The 27,569-nt window shown below is 36.9% G+C and overlaps 1 protein-coding gene across 2 annotated transcripts in view; it reads right to left on the bottom strand.

The window, feature by feature from the left end:
- RBFOX1 (RNA binding fox-1 homolog 1) overlaps positions 1-27,569 on the bottom strand; it is a 936,648-nt gene that overhangs the window by 705,393 nt on the left and 203,686 nt on the right. Inside the window, exon 1 of one of the 2 annotated variants that reach the window (XM_075164917.1) lies at positions 10,311-10,718. The exons of the other annotated variant lie outside the window; for it this stretch is intronic. Coding sequence (XP_075021018.1) covers positions 10,311-10,355 — 45 coding nt within the window. The 5' untranslated portion in view covers positions 10,356-10,718. Of the gene's footprint in view, positions 1-10,310; positions 10,719-27,569 lie in introns of those variants that run through there. 2 annotated transcript variants of the gene reach the window in all.

Here is a 27,569-nt window from a genome sequence, read left to right as displayed (position 1 = left end):
ATTTCTAAGCTGAATAGTATGTTTTGCTATTTGTCTGTCCAGAGAAAGGTAAAAGCTAATTAGAAAAATTATGGTTAGACACAACAGGGGCTTGTGTCATTCCAAAAAGGAGTCTGGAGCACACTGGGACTTTGTCTCCTATTGTTCCTTCTCCATCTTTAAGAAAGATGTATTTTCCACAGCAATTGGTAGAGAACTGTCTTCACAGATTTGATTCCAGTTCCCTCTAACACAATCTTCTGCCCTATGCCAAACGAGTTGTTGGCTCTAGTAGCTTAAAAAAAAAAAAAATTTGAGAAAAGAAGGTGTCCAACATGCTTATCCTTCTCACAACGCTTACACTGAACCAAGCAACTTCAATTTCAGTTTGTAAACTAAAATTCCCGAGACAAGAACCAATTGTGTGCATTGACTGGTTAGGAACATATGTTTTTAATTTCTATTGTTTCCTCGTTCGAAGCTTTTTTTGACAGAGGCTGTTGGTTCCTATATAGAATATGTAGAATACCACACAGGAAATAGCACAACAGAGCCTCTCTGGCCCCAAGGCGCTCTTACACTTCCTAAATAGTAAAAATAAGTCTCAACTGCTCTAATATGTTCTGTGTAATCAGCTTTTTATTCATAAACCTTAATGTTATGTCATTAATAGAAGATGGGAAAGTCTGTGCAGTTGTCACAAGAAAAAATTGCTTGCTATAAATAAAGCAAAAATATATTCAAAATAGCTTAGTTTAGATTATATGTTTGTATTTTAAATTCTAAAGGCAGTATTAAAGGAATAAGGAAAGCCCTCATATGTAATATAGATGTTATAAGAGTTTATATAGAAGCAATTCTTTAAATGCATCCAATTCTAAGTATATTATACCTGCCTTGACCCTTACTGAGAGGATTATTCAGTGCTTCCATAAATATAGACCAAGAATTTTTCTCAGAACTACATACAAGTTTCACCAGCAATCACCCTGTTAGGAGGGGAGTTGGGTGCAGGGATTGAAGAGGTGCACACCTCTTATTGCACAGTACCTCAAAAAAAAAAAATTGGCCCAAAGGAAGAGCCAAGATTTTATCACAAACTTTGCAGAACTCCAGTATTTTCCGAACCCTGTTTCTTAGGAAAATGTTCGTAATATTGATTCATTGCCTTACCTCACAGATGTGTAAAAATAGCAAGAGGTCAGATTCAGAACTTTGTTAGAAAAAAGGTTCTTGGTAGAGACATAAGAGAGATCCACCTGCTGATGGGGAAACAAGTTCAGTTTTGAGAAAGACTTTCTATTTTAATAAAAAGGAGTACACTGACATGAGAACAAGCTTTGTCCGTTATAAATTAATTCTATAGTACGTCTTTACATATAAAGGCATGCAGCTGCATTTTTCTGATATCTGCTTTCCAAACCTTTCCTAAAAGCTTCCAGTGATAGAAATCCCATAATCTTCCTAACTCATCTAATTAAATATTAAGTATTCTTACTATCGGGAAGCCTTTCTAATGCCTAATCTATATCTTCCTTTGTGTAATTTAAGCCCACAGCTTCACATCCTACTTACTACAGACATGGAGAAGAACACGTCAATGCTGTTACCTCCAATTTGCTCCTTTAAGCAAAAATGCAGTCTACTGTCTGCAATGTTGAAAGATCAAATGAAACATTTGTTACTAACTCAGGTTAAACCCAAGTATTTCTGCAGTTCTACATCATGCAGGAAGATAAAAAGGAAATTTCTCAATGGGGAAAAAAAGGACAATTCCTTTTAAAATGCCAAAATGAAACATGACAAAGTTGTAATGCTCTCTCTTTCTTCTTTTCTTCCATGTTTCCACTTTTCTTAAAATATTGATAAAATTTGTTAATTTGTTAAAATAACTAAAAAGGATTTTTTGTTACCTAACCTTCCTCCCCAGCCCCAATAAAATAACTGCCTGAAAAAAATTGCTTGGATCCACTTAGAATTTCACAATCTTTATGCTTCACAGACATAAAGATTTGGGGGAATAAATGTATACATCCTGCATGCCATTTTTAAAGATAGTTCCTCATAAGAATCCCAGATTCCTCATCCATCTTTGTCTTCTGTTATCTTAATGGGCACAATGCCCTTGGCTCCTCTGTAGTGCTAAAACTTGAAGAAAATAAGAACAGCCCAATCCACCTCACTTCTGTGAATGCACAAGATCATGTACCTGAGTCACATATTCAGTGTATGATTAGCCGAAATTTGCACCCTCTACTTTTCTTGTTCTACTGCATAGCCAAAGTCAAGCTATACACTAGCCAATGACTCACACACAATTATTTTGTAATATTAGTCATTTAGCTGTTCACTACCTAAACAGAGTTTACTACAAATTTCTGGAATAGATTTGCATAATTTTCTGTAGATACATATATCTTCCAAAATTGTAGAAGCATTTTCCATTTTATCACTGTTGTGCTTTACCCTCAGTTTTGAGTCGCTGAAATAACGCATTGCTCACCAGGTCCACCCAACTGATAACATAGGATCATGGGATAATACAGGCTGGAAGGAGGTTATCCAAGAACAGTCCTTCAGAGCTTCTTGGAAATACCCCCTCTAGTGCAGAGGTGCTAAACTGGTCAAGTAGAGTATGATGCTAGCATCATCTCACAGCCCTTCTTCCAAAAGACTTGTCTTCCAAATCCTTGTCTTGTATTTCTTCTCTCCCCACACCTGCCCTGCGAGGTTATATTGACAGGATAAATGTACCTAGTAATAATTATTCTGAGAAATGATGTGAACCAAGAGCAGGCAGAGCTAATCAGCTCTTGAATGGATCAGCAAAAGTTTTTAACTTTTATCTTTTTATGAGACAGATGCTCACACACACACATATATCTACATATACACACTTCTACAAATTTAGGAGCATAATAGGTTCTGAATAAAACTTTTTAGTGACTTCACCAAAATAATAAACCTCATAACATCTGTCTCATAAAGAATTCCAATAGGCAGCTTAAAGATCTCAAGTCAGCTGTGAGGACCAGAGTCTCAAATGTCTACCAATGTCTTACAATAATCATTATATAATCCTGATTATATTGTAGATCATGGCCAATATTTGGCTCCCAATCATTAGTTAAACTATTTGAATTCAATGTTTTTATTTAAACACAAAATGTTCAAACAAGCATGTCTTAGATTAAAAGTAAATATTCCCAAACCAAATAATAATTAGAAAGGGTTGAACCCAAATACAGAAATTAAAACATGTGTGGAACATAAACCTGAGGTCTGAATCGGATTCTCTGTCATAAAAGACTGCTGCAGGGAGAAGGGGAACATTTTTTTGTTCAGGTCCACTGAGAACATGAAACACTAAGGTCATCTGCAGCATGGGAGATGATTTCATTTGTCTAGCAAAAAAAAACTTTTCAGGACAGTTAGTTAAGTGCTAGAACAGGTAGCCTCGGGAGTTAATGGAATTTCCCTTATTGACAGTTTTTAAAGATTAACTGGGTGTCTATCACAAATGACACTTGTAAAGATGATCCTTTCAGGGAGTAGGGTAGGACTCAATGACATGGAAGAGTGGTCCTTTCCATCACTATTTTTCTACCATCACTGAATACCTCATTTTAACATCAGGATGGAATTCTGTTCAGTGCTTGCTCAGCTATGCATAGCTGAAAATGAATGAAAGCAGAATTACTGCACTGCCTCCTCTTTTCAGAATGCCTTGCCCCAGGTCTGAATCATAATAATTAATTAGAAGAAACACTAACATACAAAGATACTACTTCTATTGATTAGAAGAAATACTAATGTACAAACGGGCTTAAGCTCTAGTCTATTTTTCATTGTTCAGTAGTTAACAGCTGCTACAGGAAGAGTGTGTGAGAAAGTAACAGCTGTATATTGTGGTTGATGTTTATTATTTGCAGTTACTCATTTAAGAAGATTGCTTCTTTTTAGTTACGGCATGACTTGATGAATGGAGTTTCTCCTCTTATAGGACACGCAAGGATTGCGTAGGAGCTCAGTCCACTGTACCTACATCCAAAAGATGATCAACATCCATGTGTACAGTCTTTGTAAAGTTTCATTTCATTGACAGTTCACAGACTATAACATATCTCAAGACTGAGCTCTTCTCTGATCCCAGTTTTCTAGCTCTAAAGAGCATCCTCAAGTCACTGTATTAAGAAGGGGTGCAATCAGTGAACCACAGCTACCACACGGAGTTGGTAAAACGCTCTGTTTTTCTGAGTCTAAAATCTGGGCAAAGAGAAGTTCTGCTAAGCTGTTACATGACTGTGCCGAATTTGAGTTATCTGTTCTCATAATTATAGATACTTGTTGGAGAGATGGAGACATCTGGAAAATACGATTGGAAGTAAAGAAAATACATTAAAATACCTAATGCCATTCTTAACATCTTCCTCTAGTAAATATTACTTCCTGTAGTGGCTCAAAGAAAGAATTAGCATGAAGGAAAAGGCTCATACTTTCAAATATGACAGTCAAAATGAAATTACGTTGATTCCCATGGCTTCTGTGTTGGTAGAAAGTTCAGTCCGCCATGGCTGGATTTTTGACTCTGCCGACACCAGGAAAGCCTCTCAACTGGAATGAAATGCCATTTGCAATGAGATCTGGTTCTCAGATGGTTTTGCTCCCTGGCAAAGGCAGCAGTATCCTGCTTTTCCTGGTAACTGACAAGATTAGTGCAGGATTACAGCCTCATGTGGTGCTGGCTTAACTGGCAAGATGGAAAAACGGGACCTCATGCCACTGCTCATTATACAGCCCTTATTAATAAATACGTATTTTAAAAATATCGAAAGTCTTCAAATGAAAACATTAGATTATATTCACTTTGAACCTAGTCTTGCAAAATATTCTAACAAAACATTAATGGTTTCAGGTTCCTCCATATCACAACCAAATATCAAACTTCCCCTGCATACACAGCTGACAGCAGATAAATTCTTCTGAAAAACGAACCTCTTCCTTTTATACACACCACTTGCTGATATCATACATTAAAAGGCTGGGTCAGGAAAAATCAGAGGCCAGAGCTGAACTGCAGTCCCCAGGATTACAATACCAGAGGACACACTGTGTCAGAAGGGTAGAGTAATTTTCAAACGGTGAACACTTGATGCTAACACGAAAACATACAATTCATGTAAAACAGTACAAAAGGAGAGAGCCATGATACTCCATTAGGGCTTGCTCTAAATGTCGTGTTCTTGAAAGACTTGCTCCAGTGTGGCAGTAGTTCTTCAAAGATACTGAGTCTCATCCTAAATGGCATTATTCACTGAAATGATGCTATTTCTGTTAGAGCATCATGTAATAGAACAAGTTCTCAGCAGCAAAGTAACTCTCCAAATAAGCAGCAGTGATGTGCCACATATGCCTCTCACTTCACTTTGCTGTAATACATTTTTACAGCTAAAGTAGAGAGCCATTAGATTCAGGCTAATTAGTAGTCAGAAACAAGTCCTCATATAAGCTACAATTTACTTACCTGAAAAAAGGATCAAACCTCATTCCTGGATTACTATTATTCATGTAATCAGAAAGTTCAACTTTAACAAGGAAAACATTTAAGTTAAAAAACCGCAAGCGCCTGTCCAGAAAGCACCACAGCACAAGTAGACAGAACAATTTCCATTTGCAAAGGGTGGGAGTTGTTCTTTGCATTTTACATCATGCTCCAAGATACAAGCGGTGAATTGATAATCTTTGCTAAAGCTCTATTCAAGTTCAGGTTGGTCCATTACTCATTAGTACCAAGACTTATATCTGGTTACTTCCCTCCCCTTTTCTACCCAGTTAAATTTGCAATGATTACTAGACAGGAAAACCTGCTTAAAATTACGGAAAATCAAATACATAAAAACAAAAGCACAAAAAAATTGATCCTTTGGCTTTCCACATGAAAACTTTGGTTGGATTTCTAATCATCTTTAGGAAAACCTTATTTTTAATACATATTAAATATTAATTGAAAGAGATTCTTTTATTAATTCCTAAATATTCAACCAGTCTGTTTTTAATTATCTCTACCAAAATGCAGGTACATAAATGAGTATCTGCTGAACTCCAGGTATACTAAACTGAAGAAATTATTAGTGTTTGCTTCTTCTGAGAATAAAAATATTTAAATAAAAACTGAAGGTGCAAATGCAAAGCAAGAGGATTTTCAAGAGTTTCTGTGCTTTGGAGGTGTACACTATCGGGTGAACACCTGAAAGAAAAGAACATTTTTAAGTTTTTATGTATCAAAAAAAAATACTGGAAGCATATTAAGTCAAGGCAGTAAAACTGGGCTTTTTATCAGGTTTAATTGCTTGAATTCATAACCTAGTTTTGCTGAATCTGGATGTTATTGCTGACTCAAGCAGTTTCTCTATGCTAGTACTTCCAAAAAGTTTGTGTGTGTCTCCATGTTTGTGAAAGGCAACTAATAAGCCTCTGTGATACTATGACTTTTTTTTAAATATTCCTGACCATCAGAAAAATATCACTCTCCAGAAGCCTTATTGCTGTGCATGAAATCTGTAATTAACTACAGAACAAAAATAGTCTCTGATGGCAACCTGGTGGAAGAAGCCATACTGTGCTTTATTTTCAATGACAATGAAGAGAAATCTCAGCCTATGCAATTTAACATGGTTAACTGAAATCAAATGCAGAACAGGCATGATGAAGACAAATATAAAGCAGAAATGCTTACACTCTATTCCAATCCCCCAAAGGCAAACACATTCCCACACTGTCCAAATAGAAGTTCAAGTAAAATAAAAGTAATGCGTGTACAATGTCGCTGAAGACGGCAACTTTGCTACATTCCTTAACATCTCCATTTGATACCTTAAAAATAAAAAAGCAAAAAAAAAAGGAAAAGACTTATTGCTACAGTTACAGAATTCCAATGCTGACAAGAGATCTCAGGCTATAAAATTTATTTACTTTATTCATAGACAAATTTAGAAAGAAATGCTACCAGAAATGAGTCTGTCACACATTTTTTTCTTTTCGCTAACCTAACTGTCTGGTATCTCGCCCAAATGCAATCCCACAGCATTTGAATTTTAGAGAAAACATATTTACAATGCACCTTTTTAAATGAAAAGCCTGCACTTTTCTTCCATCTGGTGACTATGTACTTATGGTATGCCTTGTGTCCAAAAAGGTATACTTGTGAAAATCGATCATCTATGTATCAGTGTATTCTACTGAATTTGTTATTTCCTGACAACTCAATTTATGAGAACTATTCCTTTGTAACATATTCCAAAACAAAATTAAAAGCAGATAACTTTTCTTAATCAATTTTTACATGGATTGAAAATATGACTATTTATGGCAGAATAATAGTTTTGAAAAGTAAACCTTATTCTCACATAAAGTTAATCCATTTCAAAAGTTATGCTTAGTTCCTAGGAGATGCTGTAAATTATATCCCAGTCTTAAAATATATATAAAAAACCCCAAAACCCTGAAAAATCATTTCAAGTAATTGAGGCCCTCTGTAGTCTTTGTTTCCATCTCTGAATTCTAGAACACTGTGACATTCTAAGAAAACCTCCAAAACCCGTATCACTGAAGTTGACTAAAAGCTTGACTTTAGCAGGCTTGAGCTGTCTTAAAAATAAATCCTTCTTAGCACGATACTTACTTAAATTAAAATATGAAGTAAAATTTAGACAAGATATTTTCTATGGTTAAAATTCTCTACACATTTTTTCCCCTGATCTACTTTTCATGGTATTTTTTCACAATTATTGCCACAATAATTTAAAAGCAAGAGTTAATCATATTTCTTTTCCTTCTGTTTTGCAATTTGATGCTTCATTTGCCATTTCTAACATATTTATCTTAACAAAATTTATTAACATCTAATAGTAATATTTTTCATGACAATAGGAAAAGTCCAAACTTCCAATATTACACTTAAGGACATTTTTCTAGACGTTTTACAGCATCTAGAATACCACAAGGCTTATCACTGAATAAAGCAATTTATTACTTGTTCCTGGAAAAGTTTTGTGGTTTATGAGCAAAACTGAGACGCTATGTGAAAATTTTATCAACAAAATTTGAACAATTCCATAATAAAGATACTACTGAAGTAACCGATTTGAAGTTAGAAAGACTGAATATAACACCTTGCTAGACAATAATAATAACATTGTTTCATCTGTCTATTGTTATGTTATTCTGATTTCAAATATTTATTCATGTAGAAATAGGTAAAAACATTAAGCTCAATCTTCCTAAAACTATGCTTGGAAAGGGCTATAATTAATTCTACTTACACTTGCCGATGTATCAGTGTATTGGATGTTGAGATGGTACTGACTAAATAGAACTTCTTGCCCACATATTAAAGGTAAGGCAATGGGAATGAGAGATATTGTGTGTTTACAACATCTAAAATGCCACGAAATTTGGTACTGCTTTAGGAAGAAAAACTCTGAAACAGATAATCAAATCCCTAATAGATACATAGGTTTAAGGGAAGTAAACCTGATGATTGACAGAGACACTGCACATGCACTCACAGAGAAGCACCTATAAAGGATCAAAACCATTTCCATTAAATGATTCAAATATGAAAACAGTGATAACATATTCCACTACTGCTCTTTCTGTAGACAAGGGAACGCTGTTTACTTAAGAGCAGTTTTGCTCACTTTTCAGAAGTCAACCTCATTTGCATGTTCAAAAAACAGATCAACAACATGAATACTAAATGTGTAAGAAAACAGCTATAATTCATGAATAGAATATCAAGATATTCAAACTTTACACGTCTATTGCTTCATTTTAGAAATACATATGAAACCAATGCACTGTACATAAGCCAGATATTTAAAGTATTTCATAAGCTAAAATAATTGTGAACTTTCTATTAAATACGTATATAAATCCTAATTACGTCTGTATCAAGACCAAATTCCTTATCACTACAGAACTGACAAATGCAAAGACTGTTTTGGATCTTATTAAATTCCTGAATATGCATCTAAATAAAATACCTGAGGTGGAATTTAATATTCGGTCCTGAAAGCAATGTGATTTTGTGGTGCCTAAACTGCTAACCAAACCCTCACTGCCTGAAGTGCACAGAGCCCAGCATTCCACTACTAGACTGTGCTATAGTCTCCTACATGTGACAGCAAGTCTTTTAGAAAATATGATACTCCTATTAGAGTATGGAAGAGATCCCTTTTTTAAAAGCCAGCAAAACCCACTTTCCCTACTCCCCTCAACATTTTTTCCACACTTCAAAGTGTGTGGTTTTCTTAAAGAAAGAAAATTGCTAAAATCATTCAAAATATTTAAATTACTCTGTAATTGTATCTGCTGGCAACTGATAAGCATTTTTAATTCCCACTCTTTTATACTCTATTTCTGCTTTTTTAAATCTATATACATATAAGTGGATTGTTAGCCAAATTTATCTGTATGTTTAAGTTGTATTTATTAAGAAAATGTTGCTGTTGTTTTATCCCATGTATTTTATCAAGTACAGTAATAAAACTTTAAAATCATCATATAAATTGTGTTTTCTAACATTGTGATATTATGCTGATAATATACACATACCCTAAAATTAAATAAACAACCAGTTTGGTCAGGAATCCTGTACACTGTCTACTAAAAGGCAATAATTCATCTGACAAAACCATTTCTAATGAGATTCCTGCCATATTTCATATAAATGCTAATATATATCCCACCAAAAGAAAGTTAAACAGCCCTTTGAAGATGAAGTTCACATAAACTTCGGTCAGTCACAGAGGAAGGACAAATAATCCCTGCAGACCTTATTTTCTGTAAGCATCACATATATTCATGTATTCACTCACACAGACAAACCCATGCCATGCACACACATATACATAAACACAGCCATAAATATATGCACGGATAAACATAACGTGAACATGAAGTGCAGCCCCGCAGCCAGTCCTGTAAGTTTACATACGACACACCTTTGATTAGACGACAACCCATCAGCATGCCTCCACCATCGCTCCTGGTTTTTATTCCACCAGTGGCTCGGATCCCCGCTCTAACCACACAGCCAGAAGCCCCACGCACACAGTAACCTCGCATTCATGTTGGGAAGCCACTGACGGCGGCTATATGGCAGCAGCCAAACATGTCAATTTGCCCCCCCGTCCTCCATCGTCCCCCCTCCCCACCCGCGCATCCCAGCCAGGGGCGCGGGGTCGCTCTCCGTCGCTAGCAAAGCCTGGCTCCCCTTCCTCCCTCCCCGCCCCACCACTTCAATTCTTTCAAGCCTGCTTCTGCCTTACCTGAAGGGCATCTCCCACGTCTGCAATTAGCCGCCAAGATTTCATTGTCGGCTGCGAAGCGCGTCCTGCTTCCGCGCCGGGCGGAGCGGGGAGGAGCGGCGGACGCCGGCGAGCGGCACCCCCCTGCCCGCGGCCCCAGCCGGGCCGGCTGCGCCGGGCGCCGTCCCGCTCTCCCGCCCGGGAGCACGCACACCTGCAGCTCCCAGCCCCAGGACAGCATCAACTACTCGCAGGCAGAACGCCACGCACGGGATCGCGGCGCCGGGCGAACCGGCCGGGTTCCAAGGTCAGCTCTGCCGGGGCAGACCAGGCTTCGTCCCCTGCCGCTCGCGCCGCAGCACCCGCGGCGAGCGCTGCACACCCCGCGCCTGGGCGCGGGCAGCCCCGCGGCGGCCCCGCTCGCTCTCCGCTGCACGTGTCCCGGCTCGCTCCTTCAAGCATTAGACACGGGCCACATGACAGAGCAGGGCACCTTGCACAGTCCTCCGAGTCCACGCTCGACAACCAATTTTAACTCGCGAGCAATGAAATGTCTAAAGGCAGCATGCAAGCACTTCCAATTACTTACGCTATACCTACATTATTCAAAATGTCTGTGGGACGGTATTTACGACTTTCAATATGCTGCGCTCTGTATACTGCTACAAGATGTCAAAGCCCTTCTGCATCTTTTTTTTTTCCTCCCTTGCTGTATCCCTGATAGGCTTTGCAGTATATGCATTCAGTGAAGTCATTTTGTTTTATTTGTAGATAAGAGCAGTTCCACACTAGCTTAGCTAAAAACCACAGCCTTGCAGGGAAGGAAGGAGGGCAGGGGAGGACAGATTACATTCAATAACCCATTTATGGAATGTCTTAATGCATGTATTAAATATTAGATATTTATTAAAATATTAGACATGGTGCTAAAGTTTGCAGGACTTCACTATTTTGATCAATCGCATGTGACTAAAATGCTTAATACATTTTGATTAAATAATGAGTAATTTCTTGTGAAATTCTGAATTTGTATAAAAATAACAGTATTGCAGACCAAGTTATTTTTAAGACAAAGATTGGCTGGAACTGAAGCTACTGAGATGGTAGCAATTAACCCATTTGTGGAGCAGAGAAGACACTACTGTTTGTTTCAGACAGACACTAAAAACTGACATCTTTTGCTACACAAAAGCATTGCTTATACACTACCAAATAAGTTGTTATTTCAAAGTACATCTATTTATGCAACTGGAATTATAAACTGTAAACAAATAACTACTTATACTAAAGTGAAAAATTCTCAGGGTCCTGCCCAGAGGACTTCTCTAGTTCTATCAAATGTATTTTCATACCACACACATACTATTTCTCAAAATAATAAAAAGTTCAGTAAAACATCTTTCAATATTTATCATTACTCTACAAACAAAAAGGAGACTAACAGACTGATCTTTCAGAAAATAATTTCTATTAATCATTCCCTTTTTGCATATACAAGTCAAAGAATGCGCACCCATTTTTGGCACATCGGGAGAGAGAAAATTTAATTATGTTCTATGAAAATTGAAAATATACAAAATAATATTAGACTCAGATTCTGATTTCATAGGATTTTTCTTGTTTTGAAGTTTTTATTGTAGTCATGCTCACCTTATTATCTGAAGAGAAAAGACAACTATCTACTTAGACAGACTATGGGCTGATTAAGTCATCGTAATAATAATATTAAGGCATAAGTGTGTAACTTAAAAAGTAGAATGTTGCAAGGGCTGGCCTGACCACTGGGCTAATAGCCAAAACAAATCTCAGAGCTCACATTGGCTTACTGTGTGGCCTTGACCAAATTATTCATCTCCTCAGTTTTCCCACTTGTAAAATTATAATAATAATACTTACAGTGCCTATCTCCTATCTCTTACTTCTCAGGAGGGCTCTGAGAATTAATGACCCTACAGTGCTCTGAAAATGAATAAACACTAACTGCTAAGCTGGAGTTAATACGTTTCAGAGCATTAAAGCAATGAAGTACTAGAAATTCCAATTAAACCACCTTGTGTGTCTAAACTTGGATGAACTAAACCACAGGGATTACTGGAACACCATCTCCTATCATTTACAATCAACAAAATACTATGGGTTGGCTTATAGTTCTATTATTTAAACCTGAGTTTGATCTCTGCCCATTCTTAGTATTAAGCTCAGTATTACATTAAAAATGGCCCCAGCAGCAATTGCCACTGCTATCTTACATAAATATCCTATCCGGGGCAAGGTCGCTCAGAGTTAAAGCAGTCAAGAAACACCACCACTACCTCTGGCCTATTGTTTCTAGCCTTTGCAGCACATATGGTCATTCAGTCAGAGGACCAGCAATTCTGGCAGATGCTACACGTGGTACTCAGTGCTGTTCTTCAGAAATTGCAATTCTTTATTCAAGTAATGAAAAAGAGTTTAAACTAATTAATTATCTCATTAGCAATAAATATGGGGGGAGAGCACTGGCAAAGAACATACTGCTACAGAACAAGCTGCACCATTCACAAAGTTGTGACAATGATCAGATGATCAATCAAAGTAATAGTCCGAATTTCTAAATCCAACTTAAAAAAAGAAAAAGAGAGAACAGTAAAGTCCCATTTCAGTCTATAGAATTAATTAACTTTATAAAAAAACTGCATACGTTTATACATTCATTTTCACCACACTCTCTAACTGGTGGGTAATTTTTATCTTCTGATTGTTTCTTCCACCTCACATATGAACAAGAGAGAAAATTCTTTAAATGCTCTAACGGTCAAATGATGCCACTGCTTGTCCTTGAATCATTGTACAGGGGGTTGCAGAACCTTATCTGGGATGCCACCCCTTGTTTGACAGCATGGATACTTCAGCAGCTTTGTGCAGAACAATACCCATTGGAGCAAGCATGTTGACGGAGCAACACCAAGACCAAGAGTTAAATTCCCTGTGAAGTGATCTGCGGGATAAGCAAAAGCTTGACTCAGAAATTGCAACAGGGAAGAACAGGTTCTTGCTATGGTTCAGCTACTAGAGATCCTTGTCAGGACTTTCTTACACACATACGTACTATCATGAGGAAGGCATCTCTCTACCCTTTGTTCTTTCCACTATACTTGCAGGGACAAACATTAATTAACTGAAATACTACTGTGATGGCAGTGGCTATTGAAGTTTCTGTAATTCCAGATTTCTATCTTTTTTACTTGAGATTTTCAAAGAAATATTTTCAAAGAATGTATTGAATAGCACAAAAGTGTCATCACATTATGCCTCATGTTACATCAGAAGTTCTAAATAAATTTAGTTGTTTATTATCTAAGCCATTACATCCTTTTCTCCTTAAAAAGGGGAGCATTTTTCTTCTGAATTTTCCACATTACAAAGAAAATTACTTCACAGAGAAATAGAACAAACTAACTAATTGTAAAGTAGGTGCCTTTTAGTGAATGGTGTGGCTTGTTTGAATTTTTAAAAACTGATCCAAAGGTATGTGTGTCATACTAGAAAGCTTCCTGCTGAAAAGCTTCAGTGTGTAACTGGTTTAGTCTTAATTTCTTGAACTAAATTTCTGTGCTATGGGAACTATTAAAAAGCAACATAATCTTTGAAGGAAAATGAAGATTGCTAAAATCCAAAAGTAGCATCATGAGCAGAAGGTAATTCTGCACCTGTACAGTTTTGCAAATACTGTTTATACAGGATAGTGAAATGTGGTGTAATCTTTAATGCATTTATATGTCAAACACATGGGGGCTCTCCACGCCTGATGGATTACTGCTGAAATTATTTCTTTCTACATGCCATCTAATGATCCAATAGTATCACAGAAGGTAAGCCTAATGAAGCTTATTCAGATGGAAAAGTATCACGCAATTTATGATAAACATGCTTCAGTTTTATTCCAAAATGGTGCATGGTTGCAGTGTGTGAGTCTAAGGGAGATGACCGACATGTTAAGAAACACAACATCAATCATATGTCACAATCCTAACAAGGCAATCAAAGCTCAAGGAAACCTAAATCTGAGAATTCATGATGTTACACTGATGCTAAATATAATCTTTTGGAGAGAATCTAAACAATAAGGATTTTTAAAGCTGAACTATCAAAAGAAATGCAACCAGAAAACACAAGTTTTTCCTCTACCAAGCAGAATTTAAAATGTTCTCCAGGGGCCAGATCCTGCAAGCATCCACCATATTGCTAACTTTACAATGAGACTAATTACAAGAGTACACAACAATAAGTGGTTTTAGCATTAGACCTACATAAGGGATGTCCAAAAGAATCAGTGATATAAAGTACTAGGTGCTTTCACAAATCATTTTTCTATATATTCAAAATGTCAGTATTTTTTTCTTTAGCCCCTTGCTCACAAATAGTATCTCTAAAGAAATTGTAAATGTGATTATATCCATCTGAAATGCTTCAATTTGCGTTATTAGTTGGTGTTGTCTTTTTCAAGGAAGTATATTGAAATTGGTGTCGCTAATCTCTCTTGACTGTTCTAGTATTGTTTCGGCTATACATACAATTATAGCAGTTCACAAATGAGGTAACTGGTATGTTGTAAGTGTCCAAAGGCATGCACTTTTGCACTTTTACTGTAATGCTAATCGCAAAACTTTGCAGAGTATTAAATGCAAAATTTTATTTGCTATCTTTATACAAAAATCATGCCTAATTTCGTTTGGAAACAAGTGTAAGAAATCAAGAACCATCAGTAAAATAGTAAGAGAAATGTTATTTCTATGCAATTTTGATCATAGAATCATAGAACCGTTTAGGTTGGAAAAGACCTTTAAGATCATCAAGTCCAACTGGTAACCTAGCACTGCCAAGTCCACCACTAAACCATGTCCCTAAGCGCCACACCTACACGTCTTTTAAATACCTCCAGGGATGGTGACTCAACCACTTCCCTGGGCAGCCTGTTCCAAGGCTTGACAACCCTTTCCGTGAAAAAATTTTTCCTAATACCCAATCTAAACCTCCCCCCCGCAACTTGAGGCCATTCCCTTTCGTCCTATCACTAGTAACTTGGGAGAAGAGACCAACCCCCACCTCGCTACAGCCTCCTTTCAGGTAGCTGTAGAGGGCAATGAGGTCTCCCCTCAGCCTCCTCTTCTCCAGAGTAAACAGTCCCAGTTCCCTCAGCCGCTCCTCATCAGACTTGTGCTCCAGGCCCTTCACCAGCTTCGTTGCCCTTCTCTGGACACGCTCCAGCACCTCCATGTCCTTCTTGGAGTGAGGGGCCCAAAACTGAACACAGGATTCGAGGTGCGGCCTCACCAGTGCCGAGTACAGGGGCACGATCACCTCCCTGCTCCTGCTGGCCACACATTGCTGATACCACTGAACTAGTACTGATCTAATAAATGTTACTTCAAACCTTGCTGCAAAAAAAGTTTCTTGCACAAATGCTATGAAAGCTGTCATAAACATAACAAGTCATCCCTGTATTCACCCCCCTAAAGAGAGTCCAAAATGCATATCCCACAGGATAGTGATTTTTTGCACAGCCACTGATGCTTAACAGGTCATGTTCAAAACATACGTATCCAAAGACCTAAAATAAAGCAAAGTTTCTGAAGATGCATTAGATCAAGGATAAAATATGTATCTCATTTTTCTCAAGTATAAGGAAAGCACAAAAAAACAGTTATCAGAAGCATTATTTTTGCAGATTGTTGCAATGTTTAATGTGAAATACACAATAATAAAGCACCTACAAACATGAAGAAGAAACAGGTCTGAAAAGTCTTGAAGCAAAATAATTTCTTATGTGCATATACATATTCACAACCCTGTTGAAATGCTAAACTATTCAGAAGAATTACACTACTAAGGCAAATCATATTTTGGCATGAACAAGGATTACTAGTTAATGCTGCAGCATGAACTTTTAACACTTTACTATATATTCTCTTCAAAGTTAATGTGGATCTGCTTTTAGATATTATTCACAAACAAATTACAATTCTTCGTTTAGTAACATTTAGAAAACACTTTTTTCTGTATTGTGAATTCAAAATGTCTTCCAATTCTGCAATCTTTTTTCACTTCACTGCAAATGGTTTCCTTAGTAAAACTGCAAAGTGTTAATTTGTCTAAAGAGCCACGTGACCGGGAAATACAGATATGACAGTGCTCATCATACCAGTGCAAGAGGAAATGTAAAAACATGTAGGAAAACATCTAAAAAACCTGGAAGTGCAATTGCTTGCCACTGTAGATTATTTCGTGCAAAGTATACCTTCAAAATTATAAACTACAGCCTGTTCCACAGAACAGGACCTCTGAATGCTACTCATAACATCAAATACAGCTAACAGAAAACGAATTTTCCAGTCCCAACCACAACTGGAAGTCACTGAGGGGCCATTGAGGCCTCTGCCAGTCATCCTTTGAGGCACATACACTCAGAGGAGTCTGAATTTGGACCTTTCACTCCACCTTTACTTCCTGAGTAAAACGTAGTGAGCACGACCCCATATGAGACAGGTGTGAGTCCAATACGTTGCCTGTATGTATAGGCAGAGATCTGACAAAAGAAAAAAGAATGATGGGCAAATTATTTAGAGATTTCTAGAAAATTTTTGGCCCAGAAAGTGGGCAAAGAAACACTTCTCCTGTGCAAATCTGTGGAGCGTATGGAGGTACAATTCTGTTGAGAAATCCGGTAAATGTGTCTCTTTTATTCTTAGCTAATGACAAATAAGCAGCTGTGTTTATTTTTACTCAACCTGTTTACATTTACAGTTGCTCTCCAGATTGCAAAACATCCCAATGATAATTTTGTCGCTAACATTAGATGCATGATATACACTTCCTACTAAAATGCATGTGAAGATTTAAATATCTTTGTAAATACAGAATAAAGCACTGTAGGGATTGTTACTTGACATACTTTAAACACACTTTCATCATTTAATATAACACAATCACACAAATGCCACAACCTTGTACTCTATCAGGTAGGAGGAAGAGGGTGGGACCACCTCCAGCCCAGTTACTGTGGGCCTTCTCTCCTCTAAAGAGAAGTTCTCATGTTGGCACAGAGAATGTCACAGCTTGTGGATGCAAGCAACCACTTGCTTCTGCTCATCTGTGGCACAACACAGTTGACTAATTAATTTTTTAAAGTATTCAAGATGTGACACTTTATATATGGGATTGAATACAGATTAGCATTACAATAATCACAAAGCTTTTGTAGCCTCAAATTTGTCTTCTTCCAGCGAAGTTTCCTTTAATGTGCAAATGAACGATGCCACTACGTATCTTGAAATAAACAGGCTCATTATGGTCATGACTTGTCATATATGCAGGCATTCAGAATTGTATTAACAGCATACAGTAAGTTGGCAGATAAAGACAGGCTAAACAAAAGATACATAACCAACTGCCTGCTATCATATCCAGATGCCTTCATATCAGTGGCATCCCGAAATGGTGTTACGAAAATCTCCCTCCCCCCAACGTTTATACATTGAAGAGATCTTCACAAGTTCTAAGGGCTTTCTTGGCCCAATTCTAAAGACAGAATGAGTTTGCCAGACCGAGTAAAAAGACAGCAAAGGGAACGTGAAATAGTCTCAAAAACACAAAACCAGCAAAAGCTGGGAGATTTGTTCAGAGGAGAGATTGCCCTCCCAGAGGAGAACGAAAAGCAAAGGTAAGAGGGAGACAGACCCAGACAAATGAGCTGGCTGAAGTGTTCAAAACCCTGAAAGTAACTGTTAAGTAAAGGGAAACATACTAATTAAGTGAGTTTTCTTTATTTTTTTTTAAATTAATTTGGTTTTTCACTTTGCATTCTTTGCTATTTTTGAGATTAACTAAACCAATGTATCTAGAGTCATTTCATACATCAGAGGCCACACCTCACACAAAGCAAAAGGACCAGCACGTGCTGTGGCAAAAAGGGCTGCTCCTAGTAGCCGTTGGTAAACAAGTAGATTCCTAACAGGAGCCTCAGTGCCAGGGCAGTTAAATTATACGGTTTCCTCTGTAGCGAGATGCAAAAAATACCTCAGAAATATATGGTCCTTTAGAAGGATTTACGGGGACCAATGTTAAGTTTGTCATCCATCAGGGAATGTATACAGGATATTTTATATTAACATATAATGTTTCCAAGAATAATTAGGGCACGATATTTTAAAAACAAATTTCACACATTTTTCTGACAAACTCTTGTGGACTTCTGGTGTTAATTTTAGCAGTTTCAATTGGATTTGGTACGGTTGGAAATGTAAGGGGAAATCTGCAGTAATCAGGATGTGACACTCATTAACACTTTCACAAAATACCCACTGGATTTGCATAAAGTCTGCAAAGATTCATTGGTGAATCTTTAACATGAGATTTCCCTTGGTTTTACTCCGTATTCAGCTCCATTTGCCCTCCCTCTCTCCTCTCCCCCCCCAGTGAGAACTGCTGTAAACAGTTCATAACAAAGCATAATTAAATGTACTGAGTAACTAAAATACACATATAATTACCCAAAAGCTTATATAATTACATATATAATTTTGCAAATTGCAAATATTTTCCGAGAAATTATTCTGTAAGGGAGATAAATACTAATTGGATACAATGGCACTCCAAGTCACCTAATAAATCTGGAGATTTCCAGACAAGTTTTTTTATGACCTGTGTATAAAAAACATTCATGGCACAGCTTACATACAGCACAGTCTTTGCATGTAAAATACCATGAAAAGATTCTAGAAAATGGATAAACCACTAAGGTGGCAAAATATTTCTGGTTCTGACAAACACAAAACTTAAAGTAAATTATGCCACTATTAAGGGAGCCATTTCTTGCTACTGCCAATATCATACAATGTGACAAGAAATAAAAAAAAAAATCTGGGTCATTTAAGCCTTATTTGAGAAGAATATAAGCTTCTCACGAGTCAATATTTACTATGTATTTTTAGTTGAACTATATAGTACCTATCTGACTACAGTGCCTACATCAATGTATGCCATTACAGTAGACAATGCAATCTATAATGGAAAGTTCACAATGAAAGAAACAGTGATGTTTTCCTCTTTTGAACTATAAAAAAGAACTTATCAGATTTTTAAATTCTCATTGAAGCTCAGTATTCTGCTGATAAAAATGCTTTTTGGTTAGCGTTAGTTTTAAAATAGAATTCTTCTACAAGAATGATTGTTATGCTGAGATCAGCATTAATAGGATACATTTCATTTTAAGTAGATTTAGTATGAGATTCAGAATGAAATTTTAAAGTACAATTCAGTTCTTTTCCCTGTCATAAATTCCTGTAAATACACCTAAATGACATTTAATTTCTGGTATGCTATACTCAAACTCAAACATTTGTGTATAGGATAAGCTTTGGAATGATTTGAACAATGTATATGTAACTGAACAGCTGTACCAGACAATATAGTATTTCACTTACTTGCATTTTGAGCAAATTTATTGCCTGAGAGTCTTACTTCATTGCTCCTATTCAACAGATCATTATCTCTCTCTGATATCCCACTAGCGCATGAAAGAATTTTCTAAAGGAAAATACAACCTGCATAAGCAGGAGGGCCGGGATGCATTGCTGTATTTTTACTTCTGGTTAAAGTCTCAGGCTCAGATCATCTTTATGTCTTGCTCATCACTAAGTAGTGGAAGTATGCCAGGAAGAAAAATGCATACACGGGGTACGATTTGCTTTGCGGATTCTTTTTAAAGATAAATTAGAACATCAGAATTTTGGGAATTTGTTTTTTCCTGATGAACAACTGTAAATTGTACTGAGGTCCTTGAAGTGTAGATACTCATAATTTTTGAAGTTTTCTCTCTGACAACTTTTTATTTGGGTTTTCATTTAAAAAAAAAAAAAACCAACCAAGCTTGATGTATTTTTTTCTCTAAGTGGAACAAAACTTTTGTTTTGTTTAGTAAGCAGAATTCTCATTCCAATGCTTTAAAACTTCCAAAGCACAACTGAACACAAAGCAACAGTAGATCTTGATAAGTAAAAACTCAAAAAATTTTCTCAAACTCAGACTTACCCATTTGTAAGTCTTACCCATCACAATACTATTTGTACCCATATAAAAAACCACAACATGCTTGATAAAATTTCAATATTCACAATAGCAACAACATACTCTATGCCATTCCTCAAGTAATTCTTGAAGAATTCAAATGTGGACTGTTGATGACAGCAAAGCACTCTGGCATTTACTGGTTGCAAGACCGCAAATGTTCCACCCAAAACTGTAGGTCAAGAAAAATATTAATCAAAAAAGCATTACAGGCTTTCACAGTGTACTAAGCAGCCTGACGTACTTACACGTGAACTTACGAACCTTGTGACTGAAGTGATGGTTATTATTGGACAACTACTGTGAAAACAGTCTATTAGAAAATAAAAAGTCTTTACTTTTAGTCACTAATTGAGATGGCGTAATAATGACTCTTCTGAGCACGATTCCTCAAAGCTGTCATATATTGTTCACTAGAGGCCATGAAAACAAGTTCATCACATATTTCAGTTCTCCTCATTTCTCTGTCTCAATAGCATGAACCTTAGCTCAAAACATATGCATGCTACATTGTCCCTTGAAAGAAAGTGATGTAAAGCTCACATGAACAGCCCTTTTCTGCCTTGCACCAGGTCAGAGATGGCAGGCTGCCAACTGGGTGAAAAATAGATTTCAAATTGGAAAACCAGGAAAAGGAAGAGGACACTGTATTCTCGTGCTTCATCACTCCCTGTGCCTGGGTATACTGGACATTTTTGGTAGGTCAAGGGGACAGAGTGCCCACTGCCTCACACACTCCCGTATAGTAACTCAGTAATAACTGCAGTATGGATAAAATACATTTCTCTGACTATATGGTGATTTTTTGGCACTCATCCCTTGTGTCTGTGGCAATTGCATCTGCAGCATTGAAGAAATTGTCCCCAGACACAACTTTGAAATTGGGCGCCAGAAATTTGGTCCTGAGGAATCTGAATCAGTATGATTTCTTAAAATGCAGACAATATGGGAAAACAGACCAAATGTTTTGAGGATGACAGAATCTCCTGGATACAAAGCTGGCACATAAGGAACGAGACTGGGCAGATACATGTTGGCAGGTACATTGAGCACGGTGCTCAGTGCAGTCAGCTGCCAGGATCCTCTTAGGACTAACACGCAGTGCAGGCAGAGGTCTATCCGCATGAGAGAAACGTTAACTCTGATTTCTTGGGTGTAATTTTGGACATCAAGGGTATGAATCCTTCCCCCCCACTCTCAATGGCAGAAAATGAAAGAACTCATTACTGGCACAGTGAGAGCTCTTTAACCTGGCAATGGAATGAAGATACCAGTCTGCAAGTGAGCAGGCATATATAGCTTCTTTACATTATTTACAAAGCTAATAAAGAGGTGGCCTGTGTCAAATAGAGCCATGTGCTCCACTTCCCTCTGTCTAGCATAATCAGTACTGGTCACGAGAGAACAGTAAAGTTTGTGGAAACACAGAGAACAATGAGAGTGTATACTCTGAACTACCCAGCATATGAAGCAGCGTTTTCAAGAGCCAGAGTCTGGCTGTTTCTGCTCAATCTAGCACATGGAGCTAAAGATGGCACTAAAGGAAACACATTCTTCCAAACGAGGAAACACTGAATTACACTTTCATCATGCTATTATGCTCATGTCCTTGCTCCAGACACTAACTTCTACCGAAAATGCTTTTTCAGAAAGATCAAACTTTTTTTAAAACCACATGAAAAGTCAGCACTATTATTTCATTCTAGTATCACTATTTTTCCTCTCCTGATTTTACAATTATTGTTCCTACCAAATGCCACCAACTTCTAGTATGTTCTGAGGTTCAGATAATTTCACGGCCTTTGCTCCCCTCACTTCTCTTCAAGAAAACACTCAATCCCACCATTCAGAAAATAATAGTGGTTTTACAGCATTTTAGTTTAAGTGCTAATTCTACCTGGAAAACAAAATGGCATTCACACTTTGAACAACAGAGAAGGAAAATAGTGAAAATTCAGGAGAAGAGTCAGGGCAACATATTCCACATTGACTTCAACTGAATAAAGCTAATTTGTGGATATAAAATTTTGAATGAAAATTACACTAATAATAAAACTGCAAGTCAATTTTATATTGTGTTGTAATAAAATATTACTCAAAGGTTAAGCATGTCATATCTCACTCTAGTGGAAAGTTAGAAAGAAAGAACAAAGAGATTTAGATTATCCTTATATATATAAAAAAATATATTTATATACGTGTGATATTTATATATTTATGTTTTTATATATAAAATCACAGAAAGGTTCCCAAATTAATAAATTTGGTGGGGCTTTTTAAAGAAATACGCTGTACCATTATTCCACCGATTCCGTATCACTTCCTGCTGCTGCCCTGGGAAGCTGGTGTCCAGCTGCAGGATGTTCTGCTCGTTTCCTTACCTGCCCCAACAGGCCACATCTCCAACATGCATGGAGGGCTGTAGCCCTTAAAACAAGTGGGTACAGGGCTGCTTGTTTAGTACAGTGTTGAAGATCCTGGATTCTGTCACTGCTAACAATTCATGTCAGATCGTGAGTACAAAAGTAACAGATTTCTTGCCACAAATTCATTCAAACATTATGATGTGGCGCTACTGTCCACGTATTATTTGCAAAGTCTAACTGGTCTAGAACCTGTAGCAGCAGAAACCAGATGTTTCTACTGAATTTAAAAAAGTCATTCCCTGCAATCCTTTTCTCTGCCTTTCCATATAAAAACCAAGACTTCTATTTACCTGAGCCACTATCAATTAGTCAAGGAGACAGAAAAGATGGTACAGATAGTATATTAGGTAAATAAGATTCATTCGGAGGTAACTTGATTTGAGTAGTGAAAATGGTGGCAAGTGGGGGGAATTCCTAATATTTTGAGGTGTGAACTTGTTAATGGACAAGCAATGAGACTCCAGACAGCTTTCACTGCCCTGGACAGTCTAATGGAGCAAGCACAAACGGTAAGAGATAGAGCACTAAGGAAATGGGCTGAGGACAGGTGTTGAGAGAATCAAGCAGTAGAGCGAGCAAGTTTCCCAGAAGTCTATTGCTAGGCTTGAGTTAATGTTGCAGCGAGAACAAACTGGAGAGAGAGAGATGGGGAGGAAAGGAAAACGGTTACCATTCTGTGTACTGCATTACACAGTTCAAATTACTTCTCTCTCCCCTGAACATCTGCTGTAATAAATAAACATTACATATATATTTATATACACACACATATTTAATATCCTCAACAGACAAGCAAGTACAGCACATCTTGATCGTGATTATTTGGAGAATGCAAAAGCGACAGAGATTTATTTGAATTACAATGCCTAAAACAATGGCCAGTAATATTTTCTACAGAAGTTGTTTAGATCAGTTGTTTAAAAACAGGTTGGAAGGCTCTGACTACCAGTGCTTTGACAATAAGGTGGCATCATCTTTTAATAAGATGGTTAGAGTAAGACTTAATTTACAAAAGATAAGACAATTTCCTGTATTCTTCTGAGTCATCACACATCATTAAGTCTTTTTTGTATTATGCTAAGAACTGTGGGTTTTGGATGATTTCACTAATTAAACTTGAAGTCAGAGTAGAATGATTTTTGGAACACTACACCACTTAAAGATTCATCTATTTTTATTAACATACACACCTAGAGAAGAGAGTTGACCATCACACATCAACTCTGCTCTGGTAGTTTTATTATTGCCGTTCTAACACTCACACAGTTAGTGACGTTAGCCGCTCTTCATGACGCAAATGTCTTCCTCACACAAGTGTCACACCTACTAGGCAGATGTCTCAACATATCCCTTTTAAGATTTTTTAGATGGCTGCTCCATCTGCATCCTTAGAAGATTTACCAGTATTTCAAGAGAACAGAATCTTCCACATTTGTGTGTGTTGACATTTTTGTAACTACACATCACCCAAGCAAATAAACCGTATGAGGATTGTTTTCTAACCCGAAAAGCTATGCAGTATTTATTGAAATCACAGAATTAATATGGTTATTATGAAAGCATAAAGCAACAAGGGTAAAATTACAACTTATCATTACCTCAAAATCTCGCATGAAACCTGAAACTAAATTAAATCTTACCTAAATGCCAAAATCAAGGAAAAGAAAACACCACCAAAGGCAAAACTAGATTCTCTGTCCTATTTCCTATTCTATTTTTTTGCATATTTACAGAACAGAAAGACAGAAAAAAAGGTATCTGAACAGTCATAACTGAATCACCTGGAACAATCAGTGGCTGGCATGTGTACGAAGGGAAACTTCTTTCCATCAAAGACTTGAAAAGATAGAGCTTTCTAAATCTACTCCAAAACTAGAATCTGAGAGCGTGAAAACACAGCAAGATTTAATTCTCTTGATGAATCACATACCATATACTGATCAAGACCAATACAATTACACAAAATGGAATAATTTTTACCATATCCAAGGAGATGTGAAGCGATTTGCATGGGCACAACCCAGTAACAACTGAACTACTATCCATCCACCTGGGAGCAAAGACAGCCAGAAATGTAGATGGCTACGTTTTTGCAGCATCAACTGAAAGCAGAATTTAGGAATTATGTGAAAACATTCATTAAAACAAGAGGAAAAGTTTTCACAGCTTTTCAGTTGAGAACTTGACAACAGAAGGTGGGATACCAGCTACAATAAAGAATGAAACCAATTGGTTTGTCTTGCAAAATGGGACAGGATGTTATTTTGTTGAGATCTGCTGCTCCAATTATCTGGTCATTAGAAAAATGATTCACCATTCTTGGCATCTTTACACACAGTTGTTCTGGGCCCAACAACAAAGAAGCCCATCTACTAGGTAGCAGTACCAGAACACTGAAAATGAAGTTTTCCCAGGAAAAATGACATTTTCACTTGTGCCAATTCTAGTATATGAATCTTCAAATAATAAGAAGCTCAATAAATTTAATGCAGTTGGAATTGACTCAAATAAGCAAAAATGACATGCCTTCAGTCTAGAATGACTGTCAGGCCAAGAAAAGGAGAGAACAATTGGAATTACAGTGTAAGTCACAGTGTAAATTGCCACTGAACTATCTGGGAAGTCTGCATGATACCACCAGTGACAGTTGTTGAGCTGGCAAGAAAAGAGTTAGAAAATAATTGCTTAAAGACTGAAGAACACAGACCAGAGTACAAAGATTTGAATAGACTAAACGAAATAAGAATGGAGATACAAGGGCCAAATACAGGTTCACTTTCTAATCCTAAAGAGAATAATAGTACAAAAAGTACAATCACAACGGTCAGACTACCCGGCAAACACTGTTCACTGTGATTCAATAGAGTGAAAAAATAATAACCATCGTGGCTCAGTTTTTACTGAGAATAAGGATAGAAATGCCAGTGAAGTGATTATTGTGCCAATCTACACGGCTCATCAGAAGTGTTCACACCACAGGATAGCGGAAAGCAGAGAAGAGAGGCAAGATTATCGAGTCCAGTAAGAAAATCCCATTCAGTGATTGGCAGAAGTAGAAATACTATCACAACAAACTGATTTTGGAAGAGAAACTGATTAAATAATGAATATTTAAAGATGTAAGACATATAATTTTATATTTCACTCACCTCTTAAGAACCTTATATTGCACCTAGCATGACTTTCTTTGGACAATAGAAGCAAATACAGTAATTCCAAAGCATCTTACTAAATTCATCACAGGTTTTCACCAAAAAGCAAACTTTTGGGTTACACTGGCCAAGATGAGGTAAGTGTATTTTAAAATCTACTTTTTAACAGCTTAGAGAAAAAGAGACTGCCTTAGAAGCAGGGAGGGAGGAGGCATCTAATAGCAGACATCTCTCATGATCTGAGATAGGCCGAGGACAAAATCCTCTTACTGCCTGTAGCACTGAAAATTACAGTCTTTAAAAAAACCTGCTGCAGAATGTGGACTCTCCCTAAATACGGCAAAAATGAAATATGTGTACCAAAATCTGTGAGCTGTTCCATATAGATACAGTCCTACACTTCAGCAGAGCCCTTCTACTGGTGAAGGTCTTACTTTTCTTACTTTCTTTCAGTTAAGCGAAATACAAATTTATAACTGTTGTTGATACTAATTTCTTAGACACTTATAACTGAATTATCCACTAGAGAGCACAGCAACATTTTCAAACATTCTGCTTATGTCTGCAAGTGCTAAATGAGGTCTTTGTGGCACTCAATGCCACTCTTCTATACAAGAAATATGCTAAACAATGTGTCATGCAAAACAGAGATAACAAATGTACTTAATACAATGCTTTAAGGAAAAAAGGTCAACAGACCATGCACTTTTAATGAACAAATTTCAACAGTTTACAGTCTGCTATGCAGTTCTCAGACATTCTTGATGAAAAAACTTCTTTTACATTATACACCTTTGTGTATGTATATATATAAAAAAATATGATAAAAAGAGAAAATGCATTCTTCATTCCTACAGGAGAAAACCATAGAAGCACTTGTTATCAGTATGCTGGGCAAGAGCTGTTTTTCTTCCTGTTCTGCAATATATTCTGGTGATGTCATGACATTTTTACTTCCCATTAAAGAAAACCTTTTATCATTTACTATTTCACATTGTAATGGGCATCCTGTAAAATTAATCTTTCATTTGAAAATATAAATAAAATAATTCTTTTGTTTTGCTTTATTTTTCAGTTGCTCAGAACAAAAAGAGTATAATATATGTAAAGTACTCTGGAATCTCTCCTTTAAAATTGTTTAATTTTTAAAAACTGTTTAAAACTGTTAAATTCCCACAGGCCTTAATCAATACATTGATAAAGGTGTCCACAGCATCCTCAAATCTGAATAGTGCATCTCAGTGCCACAGGTAGACAAATTACCTCAGATCTTTTAAGTATGTTTTTCTTCTTTTTCTCATAAACCATTCAAGTTAATCATTGCAGTAAAAAGACTAATAGCATAAAGCATCTTGTATTCTCAGAAAAACATAGAACTTGGCATATCTAGTCAAAGCTGTGCTATGGCTAATTCAGAAGTGGCTGAACAAAAAAGTCAGTGCAATTCTTTAAGTATGCAATAAGCCACATGTATTGTTTTATAAACTGGAGAAGAGAGGTTTTATAGACCTTTCTCATCTATCTTAGCATCACGATGAAAATAAGTGAAATTAGAAAGCTGACACCTAGCACAGAATAAAAAGAGGAAGTGCTAGGAA

The sequence above is a fragment of the Calonectris borealis genome, chromosome 16, assembly GCF_964195595.1.
Source record: "Calonectris borealis chromosome 16, bCalBor7.hap1.2, whole genome shotgun sequence".
NCBI lineage: Eukaryota > Metazoa > Chordata > Aves > Procellariiformes > Procellariidae > Calonectris > Calonectris borealis.
The sequence above is the reverse complement of the archived record's forward strand: the minus strand, read 5'-3'. Positions and strand labels throughout refer to the sequence as shown.